Source organism: Cavia porcellus, unplaced genomic scaffold, assembly GCF_034190915.1.
Source record: "Cavia porcellus strain 051 isolate PalLab524CR breed Dunkin Hartley unplaced genomic scaffold, mCavPor4.1 scaffold_7, whole genome shotgun sequence".
In the NCBI taxonomy this organism is placed as follows: Eukaryota; Metazoa; Chordata; class Mammalia; order Rodentia; family Caviidae; genus Cavia; species Cavia porcellus.
This window is the reverse complement of record NW_026947490.1, coordinates 80,287,438-80,309,674: the sequence shown is the minus strand read 5'-3', so window position 1 is coordinate 80,309,674 and position 22,237 is coordinate 80,287,438. Positions and strand designations below refer to the sequence as shown.

Here is a 22,237-nt window from a genome sequence, read left to right as displayed (position 1 = left end):
AGCCAAGACACCCCTGCTGTACTTTTTAATTCCTGTGTTGTAAAATATATGAACAGAACAAAATGCTGGTTGTTTCATGTTATTACATTTCAAGTGGCCTGTTTTCATAGCAAAAGTAGTTGAAACAATCTTTTTATTTCCTTGCACAAGGACATTACTAAAAAAAAACATCTGATAGGCATCAAGTATGGAGGCACATACCTATAATCCCAGAACTCAAAGGCTGAGCCAGGAGGATGGCAGTGAGATCCTACCCCCACCACCACTTCTTATATCCACCCCAACAAGAGAGCTAAGTATTTTTATTACTTAGTCACACATTATTAATGATTCCAAAAGTAAACTGAGTAAGTTATACATTCTAGGATGTATGTGATTTTTATACGTGATTATTAATATTCCTCTTACCTTTTCAAACTTCAACTTCACTGGCTTAGGATTGGTAGCAGTTACAGCTTCAGCAATTTCTTGACCAATTTTAAAAGACTGCTCCTTAGTGGCTCCTTTTAGTAGCACAAACATACTAAGGGGATTAAAAACATAGTAGGCAATGAGAAAGTCATCCTGATGAAAAATTTAACGTTCCTGGCTAGTACTCCATCTAAACCAAAGAAAACCTTTTCTTCTCCTTAGTCCTTCAAGTTGTCTCCTACATAAGCTTTCATGTTTTATTGTTTTTCTTTTTGTACTCTTGGTAAACTTTGATACAGATCTTTAAGACATCCCGTATTTCTTATCTTCCTGGCTCAGATACTATAGCTACTAAGAAGGTCCTGGATTATCCCTAGACATTTAATGCTGTATGTGGCACACAGCAAGTCTGTCATAAAATAAGACAGTGTGTGATTATAAAGAAACGGAGGTAGACGCTGTAATCCCAGTATTTGGGAGGACGAGGCAGGAGGAGCGTAAGTTTGAGCCCGTTCTGGGTAACTAAGTGACTTTGTCTTAAAGAGAGTTGGGTATGTAACTCAGTACACAGGCCCTGGGTTCAATCCCCAGGGCTGTAAAAACAAACAAAATACCAAACAGAAATAGAAAATTTACCTATGACAGGGGAGGAAATTTCCTTTTGGAACTGCTCAATTTAAAAAGTTCACCAAAGTTAAAAGGCGCAAAAAGGAACAAAGAAGAAAATGGTCGTCTATAATCCTAATCATTCAAAAAAAAAAAAAGACACTAGACATTTTGTGTGTATAAATCTCCTCTCATTTGTTATCACAGATCATAGTGTATAACTTTCGCCTTCATTAACAGTATATTATAAATACTTTTCCATATCATCTAGTTCTTTTTGAAAGATACTGTCAAATGAATTCCAAAAAAATATTTGAGATGTACAACCTCAGATGCTAAGTGTACTGTAGGTCAAGAGGCCTTAGGTGATTTTTACCTTTAAATGAGGCCATCCTCTGAACTCCTTAAAGCTTTCTGTATTTTCTTTTTAGGCTACCTAATGCTCATTACATACTAAAGCCTTATTTTAAAAACAAATTAAGACTTCCTTTTAAAAGATTAATTTTAAAAAATTAACTTCACAAAATTCCCAGGAATTTGACATCTTGTCATAGCACCTATAATTCTAGAGGAATTTTAATAAGTACACAAATCATGATACATAAATAGCTGGGCCCTATTAGTAATACAGGATTCATAAGCAGTACTATTCTTTCCCAGACCATGAATGATGGGCTTGCAGAAGTCCAAATACCCTCTGGAATCGAATGGAGAACATTCTCTTAGAAAAGCCAGAGATTTGGGGGCCTAATCACAGCACTGGCAACTATCTTTCAAAAATGGTTCAATTAATACACATTTAAATTCAGAGAGCTTCAGCTATCTGAGACATTATTCACATTAAAGGTAGTTTCTTTAAGTTGACTAGACTAGACTAGACTCCTGTGTACGGGTTGTTTACTTGGCCAGGAACTGCCTGGGGAAAGGCTGTGGGGATCCTCAGTCTAATGCTTCATTTATCCTACCCGAAGACCATATTTGCTTGTTAACTCTGACACAAGATCATGATGACTGTAAAAGATTCTAGCACAATTTATTTTTAGGATGGGTTATCCTTAAGCCTTTTAAAATACTGAGGGAAGATCTGAAGAGAAACGAAACTATAAAACCCAAAACGCATTACCTGTCAGTGTCTCCATACACAACCCTAGCACCCCATTTCTTGGTATCATTCACCAGTTTAATTGCTCGTTCCAAGGTCTCTCTGGCTTTGTGAACAATACTATCACCAACCTGTTGGTACAAACATATTTCTCAACATATTTCACTTTGTGTCAATAGATTTTAACATTTAGAACTTCCAGTTTTTAGACATAAAATAAGTAAAAAAGAAAACAAAATAGTTACCAATGTTATCATTCTTTGTGAAGGATCAATATACATACCTGCCTGAGTGTGTCAGTACACACAATGGATTGCATGTTGTACAGCTACCTTTGGTTCTTAGAAAAATAAGCTACGCTTACTCAAAGAATTTCTTATGTGGTTTTATAAGCAGCTAGGTAAGAAATTACTTGGTGATCGAGTGCCCAAATACATGTATCATTTTCAAAGTTGTTATTTTCAAGAGTTCATGATAATGTCTGTTAATGGAGTACTTAAATCTCTGTGACTGGTTATACATACTTTAAAAAAATACTAAATAGAAGGGAAAATGTATGTAATGGTATGATAAAAAAGAAATTATAAGTATTCAATTTAAATCAATCAGGTGGATACAGTATGTCCAGCAGGGTTCTTTCACTGCTAATCAATGAGTTGTAATACTGTTCATGGCACAAAATGTCAAAACAAAAAGATGCTAGGCCATGACAGTTTCAAAAAGCATGTTAATCAATTATGGTTAGGTTAGGACAGGTATATTAAAACTATACTGCATTGCTGTTTGATTTACTAAACTCACTAACACTGAAGATTGGAAACATTACCATTCAACACACATGAAACATTCCCTTTGCAATTTTAAAATAAAAACTATGTATTTTATCTTTGTATGTATTTCATCTTTGTGTGAAGAAGCAAGAAGAATAATGATCATCCTTTTTTAATTGTAAAATCTGAATTACCTCAACTAAATATAGAATTAATGGTAAAAGTCATAACAGAATTTGTATTTGGATATTTAAGAGCTACATTATATTTCTATCAAATAATGATTCACAAAAAATTCCTGCTTTTCTCTCATTGAATTATTGAAGATCTAGTAAACTACCATATCCTCAGGCCTTCAACTGGCATGAAAAGGTCATTTACATTACAAGTTTACTCTGTTCTTTTCTCAATCACTAGTAAAATATTACTCTGTTACACTGTTACATTCATATTAAATTAACACCAAATAAGGAATTTATTGTTACTCTTTGAAAAGTGTCTTTCAATTGTTAAGGGTTACTACAAAAGAAAAGTTTGCCTTAATTTACTGGTCTGTGAGTAAATATGGAATGATTTCTATTTATTCTGATATGTGCACAAGCCAACCTAACTATAATCAGATCCACAACTATACATTAAATTACTCATGTATCAAAGTTGTTGTAAACAGCACTATCAAACTGGCAATGAGATTTAAAGCTAATAGATGGATCTAGATAAGGTAGAAAAAAATTATAGAAATGAAAACTTTAGGTTTCAAAACAAGATGAAATATCCAGTGAACAGGCATTCACTTACTACTGCTTTAGTAACTTTTGAAAAACACTACAGCTATGTCACTTACCTCAATGCATGGCATTCTCCCAGAAAAATTAGCAGCTGTATAGCCAAATGTGACATTTGCTATCAGCTTTAGTCCTAGTTGACGTGCATTGAGCATTCGTGACAAGGCTTTATCTTGCTTGTAAGCCTTCATTGATTGTTTCACCATGAGTCTAGTTTTCAAAATTTCTTCAAGCATTCTTGGTAGCACACCCTTCCTTATTGAAGGCTATCATAAAGGAAATGAGAATGTGTAAAATCTTTCGGACATTATAGATTTAGGTAAGAAAACACAGTATAATAAGGAACAATGTCATGAATTGGAACAAGCTAAAAATGACTCACTAGTGGCTGTCAATACAAAATCATATTTTCTTTCTTTTGAAGATTTTTCTCCTAAAATGTTCCTATAATGCTTATAAATCTAAAGCAGCAGTTCTTTGCAAGTTCAGAGACCTCCAGGGAGGAGGATATCAATTAATGCATAAGTGACAATACAGGTTCAAAGGGAATGTTCAAAATTTTGAAACCCCCATCATTCCAGAAAGATAATGGGACTGTTACTCATAACCAATCTCAGTTTTTAAAGATCTCATCCTAATGACCCCACACAGTAATCTGCATGGAACTCCATTTATCTACCTTGGAAGAATGATGAGCTGGGTTGACTCTGCTGACATTCAAACCTGCAGTTCCAGGGACTCTAGGTATTTCAAATCTGATGCTTAGATCACTAAGCCATCCCCTCCGGCCTATATTTATTAGCAATCTGGAAGAGGGGATGAATAATGAGGTGATAAAATTTGTTGTTGCCAAAAAAGAAGTCATTTGTATTAATCAAGACTAGGGAGAATTTATGAGAACTCTGATAGGAATAAAAACCACAAAACAGTATTAACTTTGATGATTCACACACACGTGCAAAATAATGCATGTTGAATGTAGTAATTAAAACTTCAGGCAGAAGATAATCACATTCTTGAATATTAAAATCTCATTTTCACTAAGCTTTACACATTGGTCAAAATGTAGATGTAAGGTTTAAAAATGTGGCTCAAGTGGGAGGTAATATAAGCAGCTAATATTTGACAATGAGAACATATCTAACCTCTAATTCATTTGGTGTACCTTTTGAAATACCTATCATATTTTAAGATGTAATGGAAAAAGAATAGGGATCAAATGTGTAGGAATGTATGATGTAAAAACTGATTTTTACATGGGGAGAAATTTTAAAAAAGAATATTTTTATGTCTCCAAGTAGATCTCATTTATATCCATAGCTATTAAGATCCTTGAAATACTACTATACCTTAAGAACTTCCAAAAAAGAGGAATATATCATGAACTCTGGTTTAAAAAAAAGCTTCCTTATATCTAAATTGCTAATTGTTGTATAGCACTATCTTTTCTGGTAGAAAAATGATACTTTTGATAAGTACACCAGAATGAATTTGAGGGCTAGTTGGATCTACTATACTGTTAACCACCCTGAATCATGATTCTAGTACAGACTCATTGCTAAGGAAATTTTAAAAATGAAGTTGCCATATGAGAGGCAGTATAATCTACTAGATCTATCTTTAATTTGTTCTTTTTGGAGGCTCAGTAGCCCTCTCCCCAGGGGAAATAAGGAAGAGAGAAAAAGAACTGTATGATTAAATCTTTTTAAAAATGCAATTGATACGCCTGTAATCCCAGCACTCAGGAGGCTGAGGTAGAATTGTTGTAAGTTCAAGACCAGCCTGGGGTACAAAATGAGCTCAGAGCCAGCCTGAACTGCATAATGAGACCTTGTGTCAAAAAGAACTGCCCCCCAAATGCAATTGATAAACATGTTACAGTACCATTAAGTCAAAGATGAGGTCATTTAATTTAAAATAATATAGGATAACAGTATCCATTAAAGCATTCAAATTTTTGTAGGTAACATTTTTGATCATCAAATTGCTAATTAAGACTGCCAGATTCTAATAGTGGGTAGATACCATATGTACATTTATTTTTCAGTATTTCATCAAGTAAAATTTAACAATTTGAAAATTTTAAACCTAAATTCAAGAAAAACACATGACTAGATTTTTTGAAGTCATTTCTTATAAGATTCCTTATCTTTGACTTTGTGAGATGAAATATTCACACAAACTTAAATGTTTGTTTTCTAGTAAATGCCAACAATATCTAAACCACTATTAGCTCTCCAAAAGTTAAGCCATAGTTGGTTCTTTCCATTTAAAAGAGAATATTACCTTGACAAAAGCTACTCCATTAGGGGAGACTGTAATGTCATGCCTAATTTGGTAAAGTAAATCTGGAGGAACTCTTAGAGAGGTACAGCCAAATTTGAATTCCTCGTACCTGTAAAGAAAGAAAACATTAAACAAATATTTTCTAAAATCACATGACAGAGCAATTTTAGGAATCTAACAAAAATTTGTTTTTAATTAACCAATCATTAATTCATATATTCAGTAATTTGTTTACTTGCTTCAATATGAAAACAAAGTTCTTTAAACATTTGTAATTTACTAAAAGAAACATTTCTTCAATGGCACTATTCTAAAATTTATGGCTAAATCTATACTGAAACACCAAATTCCAACTCCATACAATTGCCCTGTGTTAAGTTCCTTAAAGAAAAATTTAAACAAAATATTATGAATAACTTTCCAAATCTTTTTCTTAAAACAGGATTAGGATTACTGCTGTAATTTCCGTATTTCTATGAAAAGGTGACTATACCATGGACTAACCCACAATATCTGGTCTCAAATACTCAGAAATATTAGAAGGGAAGACTGTGTCTCTTTTAATTCAAGAAAATTATTTTGAGAGTTTATAGTGCTATCCTCATTTAGTTTATAAAATTCAAATTTCATGAATTAATAAAACAATTTCACTTTTCAAAAATTATGGGCTATTTCTAAGAAAAGTGAAGAGGAAGTTACAATTACAAGGTAATAACCCTCAAAACTGTCCCACTGAAAAGTGATATATCATCAATTAAAAATAACTTTCATTTTGTAAGAGTCCACAGATGTTCATGGACAGTAAAACAGAAAGTAGTTAGGATGATCTATGTATCCATGATTTTCCTCACATGAGCCATCTACAACATAATCTGCTTTAATTAGTAAGACAACTAAAAGACACTCAAAGTCTGTATGATTTTAGAAAGTATAGAGGACAAATTTCCTAACAGCAAATATTAAAAAATCTTACTTTCCCAAGTTTTCCACATGGCCAAGGCACGTGGAAAAACAGTAGTTGTATGCAATCACAATAGAAGGATACAGTGACTGGAAATCCAAAACAAGAACAGAGTTGCTATAGAAACGGGATTCAGGTTCCATAATTAGAGGGACGCACTGTGGGGCTCTCATCTGGGATCTCTGTTGAATACTAGGTGTCACAGGAATATAGTTCATTGGTTTAGCAATACGCAACATCATTGATTCCACACGGTACTGCAAGCAAAGAAGAAGGATAAAAAGAATGAACACAGTTTAAACACAGTATTGGCCATGTGAAGATATGATTATTGGTGATGTTTTCAGAAAAAAATAGTCTGTAAGCAATAAAATTAATCAAGGAAATAAGTTCTCTGAAGTAACTACAACTCTATTTTTGTTAAATTTATAGAGTTGGTAGACTGCAGACTGCTACAGATCCATATAAATAATTAAAGGATTTTTTTGAGATTAAGGAATTTGAGTGATTTTAATGTAGTACTGCTTAACAAGTTATGTATGTATTCAAGTATTTGTTATATGAAAACATAAAATTATTTTCCATTTTCATTTTATCCACTTTTATTTTAAAAGAGACCACAGATATAACAGAAAATAGATTTCCATAAAATCATACCTTTGGGAAATTAAGTTAGAAAGACATGGATTAAACTGCTTTTCAGATGGCCTTTTTCATTAACATTTTAAAGTTATATAAACCACATGATTTTTAAATTCTTAATTTTTACATTAAAATAGTCAATAGGAAATTGGAAAAAGCCAAAATTAGAAATGTAAAATAAAAGGTAGCCTTTCTGTAAGTTCTAAGATTTGATACTCAGCTTTTGGGTAGTTGGATTAGAAAAAACTTTAAAAAATCAAATCACTTCAAACATCTTAAAAACAGAGCTTTTTTACACAAACGTTAAAGTGCACAAAAAAATTTACTTCCTACCTGTGAACCCCTTGTTAGTACATGTAAAAATTGGATGCCAAAAAGCCTAGCCATTTCACTGGTCTTCCCAATCAAGTCCAACTGTTCTAACATTTGGAGATTTCCACGGACACGGCTAACATAATGGTCAACCATTTTCCACCTGTTAAAAAAGAATCCATGCTATAAGCATCAGAGAAAAAGCTGGACACTTGAAAATAGTATTAGTCTCTTATAAGAGCCTGTATATTAAAAGTGAACTTACTTAAAGTAACAAATTGTATTACAAGCCAAGTATATAAACGAGTTAAACATTAGAAAATTTCAGGCATTTTAAGGCATAAAACCCAGTAGTAACATGGAAAATTTAAAAAACTTGTGATAAGTGATAAGAATATGGATACTTATTTTCAATATTTGCTAGAGACTGCTTTACATTCATTATAAAAATTATTATTCTTCTTGTCATTGTTGATTACACAGTAATTATCAAACAAGTTTTTAAAGAACATAAAGGCTTTGGGTTACTGCTGTAAAAAGGCTTTAGAGGCTACTAGTCTAAAGCATATGAAAAGACAGAGTAATATAGTGAATTCAGGGAAATAATTATACATGGGATAAACATTCAGCAAGTCAGTATTTTCTGTGAAACTATCAAAAAAGTCTTATTCTTTGGACTCAATTTTTTAACAAAAATTATACCTTTTGCCCTACATTTTTTGTATACAATACAAATAATAAAACCCTTCCATAAATACACACAGTGAAATTTTGATTTAATAACATGTTCTCAAAATATAAAAATGATCCAAAGCTAGGTGTGGTAGATCATGCCTACAATCCCAGAACTCTTGTTCTGGGACATAGCTCAGTGTGAAGTCCCCGAGTTCAGTCTCAGGACTTGAAAGGTGGGGGTAAAGGTTGGGGGCTGGGGAATAATCCAGAGGAATATTATCATTTCATTTAAAAATATTAATGGGGGGCTGGGGATTTAGCTCAGCAGCATAAGCACCTGCCTTGTAAGCAGGCAGTCGTGAGTTCGATCCCCGGTACCGATAAAAAGGAAAAAGAAAAAGAATATTAATGGGGCTAAGGGATGTAGCTCAGAGGTAGAGCACTTGTCTCATATGCATGAAGTCTTTGGTTGAATCCCTAACACCAAAAAATAAAGCATATTAATACTAAAATATATTGCAATCAGCTGGGTGCAATGAGTGGTACATTCCTATAAAACCAGAAAGAAAAAAAAGATAAAAACAAGTGTCAACAATGTGGAGAAACTGGAATACTCACACAGTGTTGCTGGGGATGTAAAATAGTACAGCTACTTTGGAAAACATTACTTTGTTAAATATAGAATTAACACATAACACATAATCCACCAACCCAACTCTTTGTTATAGATCACAAAAAAATTGAATACAAATGTTCACAAAAACATTAAAATAAGCATAAAAGGTATAAAGAACCTATAGTGACTGATACACTGTGTCAGTTTGAGAAGTTTAGAAGCTCAACTAAGTAACTTAGCAGTTCTACAATCTACGGTGTAGAGGACATGCCCTAGGATGTTGTAATGGTTGTGTCAACTTAAGAACTTTAGAAGTTTAACTAAGTGGCACAACAGAGGGCCAGGGTTCTCACTTTGTAGACATACTGATCCTGTGCAAGAGGAGTGCATGGAGATGGTATAAGTACTATACCCACTCTAGGGTGGGCAGCATACATACAATATAAGGGAGGAAAAAAGGCTTGCTCTTCCTCCATTTTGCTCGTTGCTTTTGCTGTCTTCCGCCACCATGCATGGCTGCCCCTCTGCCATGCCACTCTGTCTTGGAGCCAACTGATTATGGAATGAAACCTCTACAACTGTGGGCTAAATAAACCTTTCTTCTTTAATTTTGGTCATGAGGTATTTTGTCTCAACAACGTGAGAAAAATAACTTAAGATACAACCCAAATGTCTACTGGCTGATGAATAGACATATACAAATTGTATACAAATGGTATATATCTATACAAATGGCAGGAAGTGTGGGTCAGAAACACAGGAATGGGTCCTTGTGAGCAGCTGAACTGAAAATAAGCAGAACAAAGCTACTTGAGGCTTGCAAAGGAACAGCCGCTTGGGATTGAATTCAGGTAGAGCTGCTCAGGATAGAGCTGGGGTTGAAGCCCTAGCAATGCTAAAGTGGAGAAACCTCATTAACCTCTTGTTAACTTGAGCATTCAACTGAAAGCCTAGAAAAATTATACATTAGCAGTTTCCTGCTCTAGAATAAGGTCTACACTAGATAAAATTTAAAACCAAGCACCAATAATGTGCAGAGGAGACAGAACTTAGAGACTGAGTTTTGTCAAGATTGAGGAGCGTAGGAAATAACTTGGGTCTGATATGCTCCTTGTTCCAACATGGGACTGACAGTAGAAAATACAGAAGTAACTGTCATGGTTTATGTCAGTGGCCCCCAAGCCTCCTGCAATTATGCGTTTGTGATTGGTTCATTGTCTAGTGCATGGATTGGTGGCGTGAGTGCTACACTCGCCTAGGTGGAGTCAGAATATGATGTAAGAGCAGGAAGAAGGTGTCTCTTCTCTCTTGCTGGGTTCAGCCATGCAGTCTGCAGCTGGCCATGAATGGTGGCTGGCCATGCCATCCTGCCTTGGAGCCAACTGAGAACGGACTGAAACCTCCAAGAACTGTAAGAAATAAACCTTTCCTCCATTTTGGGTGTCGAGTATTTTGTCCCAGCAATGAGTACAAAGTAAGTAAGTCACCAAGCCAGGGACAGAAAACCTTCCTTCCTTCGACTCTAGGCAAATGAACAGTACTGTTAAGGAAGGAAAACAAAAAAGCTGCCTCTAGAGAAGGACCAGGAAACCTGCTTGGGTTCTGCTGCCACTGTGGAAACTCAGGAATGCTGAGAAAATTCCACCTCTAGGAGAGTGGAAGAACAGAAACTTCCAAAGGCTAAGGTGGACCAAAAGATCTGAGAAACTCCCCTGACTCTCCTGTAAAGCTTACAGACAGTAGCAAGCAACTACCGCTCATTACATCTTACTTTGAAAAGAAAATGAATTATATACGCTGGAAAAATGAAACTTAACTTCTCATCAGAAATAATGAATGTCAAAAGAACAAGGAATGAAACTCTTTGTGGTGAAACAGAAGCAAAAACAGAATAAAGCTCAACCCTAGAATAACACAGTGAAAAAAATAAGGGTGGAATAAAGATATTTTCAGATAAATAAGAGTTGTGAGAATTTGTTTCCAGCAGACTTGCAAGAGACAAACTGCCAAAGAAAACAAATTGGCAGTTTCTTAAAATGTTAACACATATATAAATAATATACATATATATATTATAACATATAATCATGTGACCACCCAGCAATTCCACTCCTAGAGAAATGAAAATGTATGTTCACACAAAGATATGTATAGAAATATTTATTATAGTTTCATCCATAGTAGTATCATATTAGAAACCACACATGTTTACTAACAGGTGAATGGGTAAATTATAGATAAAGGTTATGGATAAATATTCATATAACTCAGTACTACTCAGGAATAAAAATGAACGTGCAATTTGTTGAGTTTCAACATGGTTTATCTAACATGGGACTCTCAACACTATGTGGAGTTTCTTTAAAGAAACTGGACAAGAAAAGGTGACATGAAGATTTCCATTTGTTTCAAGTTGTAGAACAGGCAAGATTAATCTACAGTAAAGGAAATGCAGTTAGTATTTATCTAGATGGTTAAGTTTTGGGTAGGCTTACCACAAGTTTGTTTAAGTGAATTTTGTGGGTGTTAGATATGTTCCTTTACTGTGTAAGAGCAGCAGTTTCAGAGCAAATACATTCTTCACAAAGTCACTGAACAGTGTATTTTACATATGTGCATTTTATTATATATGGCGTATACCTCAATTATGATTTTTAAAGAAATATTGTTCAGAGTTATAAAATATTACCTGTATAGATCTGTCTTGTTATCAAACCAATCTGATAGGACCCGAAAGGTAAAAAGGGGAAACCGCTGATGAAGAATATGGAAGCTCACATTTTCAAAGGTATAGTTAGTCAGAGCCACCTAAGAAAAAAAAAGAAAAAGCACCATTTATAATAATGCTTATAATTACGTAGCAAATTTGGTTTTAAAAAAAATACTGCTTTACACATTTCACATAAAAAAGCTATTTGTAAAAGTGATTTACATTACTACTGAATCATAATTTAAAACTAGTTTACTAGACAGAAACATTTAATAACAATATATAATTGGAAAAAAACAAATAGTGACATTGACCTTGGTCATTTAATACTTTTAAGAGACTGCAACTCTTTTTTAAGAATTGTAAAAGTTTATTTCTTTAAAATTGCCTTTATTACATGTAAAATCTGGAGCAGTCCTTTTCCTACCCAAAGACTTCATAAATATGTATAGAATAGTAAGATTTTCCATTGTAAAAGGTCATACTGAAAATGGCCAAAAATCACCCCTAATGGTATTATCTAGCATCTAAGAAGCAGTAAAATCTTCAAGTAGCCAGGGTTGGTAAGATCCTTTTATAGTCCAAAATTTAATTCCTCCATGTAACAGGAAATAGTAAAACTTCTATGGCCCATCATGGGACAACTGTCCTGAGACGATGCCCTTAGATGCACTCTTGGGTATTCGATTTTACCTGAGAGTGACCACATCCATCCTGCTCCCCTGGGTCTTTTCATTATAAAGTTCACTGGAAACTTGGCTGGAATGAAACATGTTATGGGGAGGTAGAGAGAAAAAAAAAACCCTAACTGCACTGAATTATATGAGATTGAAGTTTCAATGAAAGTACTTGACTGTTGTTCATAAACTCTCATGCCACAAAGACAGAAGATAAGTGAATTTAAAGAAGTCGGGCTGCACAATGGAGACAAGCAGCCATAATACAGAGTAAGCTCATGGGGCTGGATTTGCCGTTTATCCACCAGAGTCTTCCGATCCATTCTAGCCAGAAGCCATGTTGTGTTGCAGTTATTGGCATGAACAACTCAAAAAGCACACTCAGTATCTTCATCACTGCTTCAGACCTCAGCCCAAGGGATCACCAGAAGCAGGAAATCCAGACATTCCAATTCTTTTTATACACTATGCCAGTGTGAATACTAACAGAAGCACTGCTGAGCTAGCTAATTTTTTAGTCTTTCTATACCTTCTTCAAATTCTTGATGCCTGGCTAATAAGTGGGATTGCATATTAAAGGATGAATTAGCTAGTTAAAGGTAAGCATTCATCTTCCTTCCAAAAACTGTTAGTACTAGGACTCGATGAATGGGTATTATATAGCCACTTAATTTCATTGCAAAAGCAAAAGATTAAAACAAAATGACAAAAATGTCTCTCATTTTCAAAATATGTCTGTAAAAGCTATGTTAGTACAAAAAGAATACTGAAAAGGGCTTAAATTAATTCAACATACGCCTCAGGTTTAGGTTATGTCATGTCTCAAAATACCCACAAGACAAATTCAGTCTAGACAATGGCAGATATTTCAATGCAAAATGGAATTTAAGGAACCAAGTAGTCTCCATTCATAGGTCAGTTTGGAATTATAAGGAATAGTTCATTTCAAATGATACTTCAATTTGCTTACTACATTACAATTCCACTTCCACCATCCAGAAAGTACAAAATAAGGACTGAATGCTAATCTTGTCTCATGGCAGTGAACCAAGCTGGCTTTATTTTATCTACAATTTTCACAATGTGTAAGTCCTTGCATACAAACACACACCCTGACAAGACACAAAAAGCAATAGGATGAGTCAAAAACAAAAACAAACAAACAAAACCACAGTAAGATTATATGATGAAGGTAAAATCCCTAATAGCAGAATGAAAACACACGCTGAAAACAACAGAAAAGATAAACCAAAAAAACAAGTTAGTGAGGGAAAGAGTAACCCGGAAAGTAAAGCTGTCTTAGAATGCAGATAAGGAGGGCAAAGACATGAAAATAATGATAGAAGACATGGAGTGGGTATCTAGGTTGTAGAGAGTTAACAAACAGATATTAGGTTCCTAAAGGAAACAGAGCAGTCTGGGTCAGCGGTCAGATGTAACCCTCTGTTACTCTTTACTTCCATCTGTGAAGCTAAACATAGCTGGCAGCTATCACTTTAATTTCCTGATGCAAATCTCAAATAGGCTTTTAAATGCTGCCTAGCATTTACACTATATTTTCATAATTATTCACTCTCAAATTCTCTTAGATAATTATTTTATACTCTTCAGAAAGCCTCTCCACAATTCTCATCTTAGCTGAGAGCAGTAATTCCTAATTGACTGAGAAAACAGATGCAATCACGGGAGAACTCCACAGACTTACATTACCACATCTGTCATCTACTAACATCTGTACCCACATAGGACTCTCTTTGTATGTAACAACAAAGGAACTTTACCAAAGGCCAAGGCCATCTGTGGACCAGTGGCGTAGTAGTTGCCACATTGAGTAAAGTCTGTTTCTACCCATTTGACAAGTTCTTGAAACGCCTCAAACTGATAAGGTCTCTAAGTATAATCTGGGAAAGTTATATATTCTTCAATTTAAGCAAGCAGTTAACAAATACATAATAAATACTACCGTTTAACAAATAATGTGTTTGGGCGTGGGCTTTAGTTCAGTGGCTTAAGCGCCTGCCTGGCAAACATGAGGTCATAAGTTTGATCCCCAGTACCAAAAAAACCCCCCAAAAAACAAAATGTGTTTGTTACTAAGAATCCATAGTCCCTGGACATAGCAGGAATTCCATGTTCAGAGTTACACAGGAAGGTGAAAACAACTATATTAAGAAATCAAACCCAAAGTAGGTAAAGAAAAAAACATAACCTTTTTTTCACTGTAAAGTGTATCTAGGAAACACAGTTGCTGAGCAGATGAGCTGCTCAGCTGAGGATTTTCACTTTCATTTTACATACTTTTCTGCATTTAATTTTGTTTTATAAAGTGATTATACAATATTATTTTTATTTTTGTGGTTTTTTTTTTTTTTTTTTTTTTTTTTTTTTTTTTTTTTGTCTTTTTTGAGACAGGGTTTCACTATGGAGTTCAGGCTAGCCTTAAACTCACCACAATCCTCTTGCCTTAGTCTCCTGAGTGCTGGGATTATAGGCATGGGCCACCATGCCCAGTCACATTATTTTATTTTTTTTATTTTTTAAATTTTTTTGTCTTTTTCATTTTTATCGATACCGGGAATTGAACTCATGACTGCCTGCTTGTAAGGCAGGTGCTTATGCCGCTGAGCTAAACCCCCAGCCCCTCAGTCACATTACTTTAAATTTAGTTATTTGTAAGAACTATTCAGATTTTAAAATAATGATAGAAGTCAGAAATTGATAAGTGTCATGAGGGAGACTCAGATAAAAGACACAAAGATTAAAAAAGAGCCCATAATACTATGCACATCCAGACAACGTAATTTGAAGGCCTCTACTATGAAGAAATATTCCAAGGCCAGCGTTTATTCTAATTCTTGATATTTCACAACTTGCAGTGTAAAACAGTACCCCACCAAAGCTCATGCAGGGTTTCATGAACACTGCCAAGACTATTTCTGAATAGGGAGGAAAGTGACAATATAATTTGACACATCTAGAAAGAGGGTAAATTGACTCATAACTTTGGTTATGAGTCATGGTCATTCCTCACATTTACAAACAATAATCAGAAATGCTATGTACTGGAATTAGAGAAAAACTCTGACACTGAAGTTTTAGTAAAGACTATAGAAGGCCCTCAATTTTGAAAAAAATCTTAACTTGTGAATTTTAAACTAATACTGGATTTGTTTCTGTTGGCTTCTAGATACTCAAGGATAAACAGGCCCCTGAAATTAATATTCAACAATTTTTTTGTCTATATATTTTAATTCATATTTCATCTCAGGAAATATCAGATTGCTGGTTTCTTTTTTTGTTTTTTGTCTTTTTCCTTTTTATTGGTACCAGGGATCGAACTCACGACTGCCTGCTTGCAAGACAGGCACTTATGCCGCTGAGCTAAATCCCTAGCCCCCCAGATTGCTGTTTAAATGAAGACTTTAAGAAATATATATGCACACACACATACATATATACATATGAACATATATACCAAATACAACACAATCTGTATTTTCTATACCTTATGTTATGTCACCATAAATTGTTTTAAAGTCCTGGAGACTCTTATGCTATAATAATACTTTGAGAACACAAAAAACATTATCCTCACGTAGATGTACATTTTAAAATGAGATGAAATGAGAGCATAACTTAAGCTCCTGGTACAAAGAGGAAATAAGGAAAATGGAGATATTTGAATTTCATTTAACCAATACATTTTCTCATCTGATAGAATTATCATGTGAAAAGGCTCAAAAAAAAAAAAAATAACTCCAGTCCAAAAGAATCAAAGTGTGTAAACAGTAAACAGAAACTATGTGTGAGAAAGTTTAAAAGTGTAAGTGATTGAAGAATGAATTTTCCTCTAGTTGATATAATCCAAAAGCTGGGGTCTTTTCACATTTTAGTAAGAGAAACTAGCAAACTGCAAGGATGAAAGTATTATCTAGATTATCATACGATCTTATTTTTTTCTTATCATTCCTCTAAGTGACTGCAAATTAATGGAATAGTTTGTTAAAACCACTCAACCAAAATGTTCTTACCTGGGCTCTCGACTCAATAGAATACTGTTATTAATTAGTACTGTTATTCCACACACTGTCTCCCCAATTTATCTGATTAATTTGGTCCAGTATATAAATACCCTTAGTATGAGAAATTTTTTCCTAAGTCTATACAAAAATTTTCTAACTATAATACATCAACAAGGCCAAAATGAATTTATCCCAAGTGCAAAAAATGACAAAATTATACAACATTCAACACTTGTAACATTTTATTATAGCTCTAGATTATATAGACAAATAGAAAAAATTTAAATCATTAATAACATTAAATCTAATACATCTGTAGTTTTGCATGTTTGAAAGTAGTATTCTGTAACTCTAGCATAATAAAACAATCCACAGAAAAAGTTATATAGTAAATCATACTAATGTTCTATAATGATTGTTAGATTGATGTAATCTATTTATTTCCAAAAACTTTAGGTAAAGAACTTTACCTCATTTCTCATGATTCTCCAAAGATTTAGTGTAATTCGGCCAACTATATTTATCTCGCTCATTGTATCTGATCCATAGTCATCTCTTTCAGCTGCGAATCTGTTCTCAATTTTGTCATCTATAGAAACAAATATAGATTATATTGGGACTCTTGGCACACAAATTTTCAAATAAATTGTGCCAAAGAATATGAGGATAAAAATTAAGGATGCAATGTAATTCACAGTCTATTTTTATCTTGGACCCAGAATAAGCATTAGTTTGACTAATAAAAACAAATATTGCTTAGTATAAAACAATTTTGTGAAACAAACGTACCTGAACATACAGATTCTCTTTTTCTTTTTCTATCTGCTGGATACTGTTGTCCCTCATTATCTGTGGGGATGGGGAGTGGTCCTAGGATTCATTGCAAATACCAAAATACCGTAATGTGGAGCTAAAGTCCCTAATATAAAATGGTTTAGTGTTTGTATAAAACCTAAATTACTTATAATATTTAATACAACATGAATAATTGTGATATGTACTGTTTAGAGGATAGTAGCAACAAAAACATCCATACAGCTTTAGCACAGATATTTTTAAAACATTTTTTGATCTGTGGTTGGTTGAAAGTAAATGTAGAATCCGTGGATTCTGAGGAATGACTATATTTAGACCCACTTCCCTTTAAATTTGGTAATTTGTGCTATGACTTTTATAAATACCTAGTGCTGTAACATTTGTTTGGTTTTAGTATTGTTATAGATGTCATCTCTTGAAAAAAAAAAAAGAGCTTTTAACTCAAATAATTCACTGAAAATTTGCTGACATCAAATAATGATGTTCAAATTCAGATTGAAATTCTATCATAAATGGAGAAATTACCCAGAGCAAAGGTAGCTCTGAGCTTCTCTTTCGTTCCTTCCCTTGCCTTCCTCTTCTCCATCTCCTCAACCCCTTTTCTGTCATTCTCTCTTCGTGCAGACAGGAGGCACTGGCAGCAAATGGTAGAAAGGATGTTCTACCACTGACAATGACCCATCCCCAATTTTTTTTTTTTTTTTTTGAATCAGGGTCTCACTCCAGGCTGGCTTCAAATTTGCAATCTTCCAGGGTCAGACTTCCATATAGCTGGGTTACAGGGATGTGTCACCGCACCTGGCCTATGTCTAACTTTTTAGGTAGCAATTTTACCTAGAATAGAAATTAGAATGTTTTTTCCTATACAACACTAAGTACAGGTAAATTTTGTTGATTAGTGGCTGTGGAATAGTAAAAATATTTATCATATACCATACATCTATTATGCTCTAGGACTTTCCTAACATTATCTCTTCTATTTTAATTCAGTGACTCTTAAGTTTTATCTTGCATTACAGAAAATTCTACTCAGGAACAGATCTTGCCCTGAGTTGCACTATAAGAAAACTAGAATTTTTTAGAATTGCTTTTTTAAACCAGGTTACCTTCTCCAAAGACCATGTATACTTACCCAGCTGTTATTTCATTTTTATGTTAAAGAGAACACATTTAAAAGCTATTTTTTCACTTGGCAAAAATACATGTAATGTATTTTCTGTTGTTAGCCACAGTTCTAAATACTTCTCAATCATCTTGCAAGTTCTGTTATTTTTTTATTTTAAGACGAGTAAACTGAGGCAGTAGCCCAGATTTCCACCTAGAATTTCCTCTTTTCCTCTAGAATCTATGCTAACTACTACTGTGCTGCTTCTCTAGTAGTCTTTTCTATTGCACAATGTTGTTTCGTAAAAATAGTTTCACTTACGATTTTAAAAGGACATGAGCTTTCTAAATTCTCTGTATACAGGAGATTGAACGTAGGGCCTTATGCATACTAGGCAAGCACTTTAAACAAGACATGAGTTTTCACTTACTCTTCTTATCCAAGTTATATGCCTTAACCATTACAATTGACTAAAGTAATTAACACCAGTGCTGCCTATCCCAAGAATCCAGAAGACTATCCCAAAGGATGCCGAAAAACATGATACATTCCTGTTACACAAAAGAACCAGAAACTAATAAAAGTATCTCTATTTGTAACCTATGCTTTTCCAAAGCTCGAAATATTTACTCTTTGAACCTATGACTTCAACATTCCCATGAAAATTTATCAACCACTGAGCCACGTTTATTGAAGTCACAACCTCTCCAAGGTGGTCTTATGATTAATTTTGTATTTGTTTTTTGAGCCTCCCAAAGTATATGTTACTTTCTTTGGTCAGAGTTGAGACAAATTCATTAAAAATCTGTAATTGTAAAGAAAATATACCTTTAAAATGTGCTTTAGAAAGTAATTTTGGTATCAATATTATTACTCTCCCTCTTCAGACAGAATTAAGCCACTGGTAATAGCATTCAAAATTCATGCAATTTTCCTAGCCTGACATTCAAATTAAAATCATTAATTAATTAACTTTAGTGTTTCTCTCCTTATTATGTTTTCTGACCAGCCAAAACATAGAACTAGAGAAATAGAATAAAATTATGGTATATCAAATCAAAGAACTATTATGCATCATCACAAAGATTATATAGACTATCTCATAATCCAAGAAAACACTTAAAGGATGCTGAATGAAAAAAGCATAATAAAAATGGAATGTATGGTATGAACAAAGTTATATTTTAAAAGATATGTATAAAAAGACTGAAAGTATAAAAAAACTTCAGCAAATGTACTAAAATCATATATAGCAGTTAACTGGGAAATTTTTTCTTTTTCTCTCGATTTTTAAATTTTTCTATAATGGAGTTATACAACATAATTTATTATTAAAAGTGAGATAGGCCAATAGTACTTTTTAAAGATTTTGTCTTTATCGACTTTATAATTTGCACTGAACTGCCACAAAATGCTCACAACTCTGCATACCTGGCACACGAGAGATCATCTGACATAAGTCAACACTTAAGGCAGCAGCTCGCTGTAAGAGATAGCCCCAGGAATGCATCTGAATCTCGTATCCAAGCAGAATATCAGGATCATACCTAAAAAACAAAGGCTCATATTTAGATCTTTAACCACAACTGTTTCTTCATGATTAAAAAAAAATAATAATGGTTTTCAGATGGTAAAGGTATGATACAGTGGTATCTATAGCAGGAATGAATGGATACAGTACCAGGTCATTCTGCTGCCATTTTTCCTTCTAATCCCAACACTTTGACAGTTCTTACATGTTTTAATGCTAAGCAATAAAAACAAAGCACCCTCTTTTTCTTAATTATGGAATGACTTGATTCTCACAAAAAGGCCAAGTAATGACGTTTGTTCTCTCAACTTAAGAGATATGTGATTCAGTCTAATGACAAATTGAAATATTAACAGTGTGAAATTAATGTGGAGAAGGTAAGCATTAGTAGCTAAGAGCAAAACGTGCTTATTGTGGTCCCAGAGTTATGCTAGTAAGGCTTTATTGACGTCCTGGATCTAACTCAGAAGGAGCCTCAGGTTGTATCACAAAGAAATGTTTGGCTACTGTATGAAGGAAAATAAATGTGAAAATTTACTTCAAAGGGAAAATTATATGGGAAAGACAGCAACTGATGATAGTCAACTAAGTTCTGAGAGCAAAAAATGCAGTAGTCCTATCAAGAACTTCAAAATTAGTCTGATTTTTGTATTCTTCGTAAATGCTCAAAGGTAGAGCAACACCTTACCAAAATTAAAGAATTTGGATTTTATGTAACAACTGTGGGATATGTAGGTTGCTCAAATTGTATCAATATCCTGAGCATCAACAAGTGACTGAAGTATTAGATCATGCTAATTTACTTTTACAAGCCATTTATGGCTAGACTATTATGCCATGTTTTGATGTAACAATGGGTCATGACCAGAGCATCAAGCCTGTACTTTAAAAATGATTTGCTAATATTTTATCATACTTTCATAGCTACTTTCTTAAAGTAGATGTTGAACGGCTTTCGCTTTAACTTGGCCAGCAATAATTCAGAATTCACAATGTCATAAAAGTATTTTATTTTTAATTCTGAAATATTTAAATGGTGATGTAAAAAGACCTAGATACAAACCTCTGCAAAAACATCTTGTTTTATTTATTCTTTACTAAAAGCCCTGTGAAAGTGTATTATTATCAATTTTAATATGCAGTGATCTGTTTGTGACCCATAGTTACACCAGACTTGCAGAGTAGTCCTCAACACTGTTAAGAGAAAAGGATAATGTAAATGTTATGTATGAGCTTTTCTCTTTACAAATAGGGCCAAAATTTCTAGGAAAATGTCTTGATTTACTAAATACTGATTAATAAAACAAGCAAATGGATCTTCTCACCAACCTACATAAAAGTGTTTTGTAGAGTGGGCCACATGGCTGGTAATTCTGGAAAAAAGAGCAGCAAGATTGTGGTATTGGAGAAGCAAGGAAAAACGAAACAGTAAGCAACAAATGAAGTGAATACCCAGAAAGGAAACTTGCGAAGAGAAGGACCCCACGCCCTTCCTAATTAGTTTTCCAACATAACACTCTTGGTTAGGGCAAAGACAGAAACTCTCCACAGCCGGTGCATTTCCTGGTAAGACTGGGTAATGGCTGCGTATGAGAAAGAACCAAGACAGAAGAACCAAGTGGCTCTAAGGATCATTAGGCATGGAAGAGGGGAAGGATTTTCACACATACACTAAAGAACCAATCCATTTGGCTGCTTAGTAGTAGATGTGACTTAGAACAAGCATTACAATGTAGCTACCACTGACTTTTATTTATTAATTTTTTTAAGTACTGGGGATTCAGTTCAGGGCCTGTACTACATCCCTAGCTTTTTTGTAAATTTTTATTTTATTTTGAGACAAGATCTCACGAAGTCACTAAGTTGTCTAGATGAGGCTCACACTTGTGATCTTCCTGCCTCAGCCTCCCAGAGTGCTGTGATTACAGAAATGTGCTACTGGCCAGGTTGGACTTCTATTTTAGCACCACAGAAAAATCACCCTAAAATTCAAGTAGGAAGTTAAGACACTGAGAAAATATTTTTCTTTCTCTGGCTCATTAATCTTGTGAATTAAATACTGTTTTCCTTATCCCTTATCCAAAGGAAATGGTGATGATGATAGGAGACTGAGTATAAAATAATTCTAAAGATCATTCTCTACTTTCAAAGGCTGTAAGAAAAAGTTTTTTTTCTTTTTCATACTATTATCTATAATATCTATAGCGGCA

At 33.9% G+C, this 22,237-nt stretch overlaps 1 protein-coding gene across 3 annotated transcripts in view; it reads right to left on the bottom strand.

Moving 5' to 3' along the window:
• Positions 1 to 22,237, bottom strand: part of Rev3l (REV3 like, DNA directed polymerase zeta catalytic subunit) — a 160,693-nt gene that overhangs the window by 18,133 nt on the left and 120,323 nt on the right. For 2 of the 3 annotated variants that reach the window (XM_063252366.1, XM_063252367.1), the window contains exons 19-27: positions 19,928 to 20,043; positions 17,046 to 17,164; positions 11,856 to 11,974; positions 7,897 to 8,038; positions 6,934 to 7,178; positions 5,961 to 6,069; positions 3,734 to 3,940; positions 2,141 to 2,250; positions 409 to 523 (exon numbers count right to left, since the gene is read on the bottom strand). In XM_063252366.1, coding sequence (XP_063108436.1) covers positions 409 to 523; positions 2,141 to 2,250; positions 3,734 to 3,940; positions 5,961 to 6,069; positions 6,934 to 7,178; positions 7,897 to 8,038; positions 11,856 to 11,974; positions 17,046 to 17,164; positions 19,928 to 20,043 — 1,282 coding nt within the window. Of the gene's footprint in view, positions 1 to 408; positions 524 to 2,140; positions 2,251 to 3,733; positions 3,941 to 4,353; positions 4,481 to 5,960; positions 6,070 to 6,933; positions 7,179 to 7,896; positions 8,039 to 11,855; positions 11,975 to 17,045; positions 17,165 to 19,927; positions 20,044 to 22,237 lie in introns of those variants that run through there. The other variant, XR_010048503.1, reaches the window with a different exon arrangement.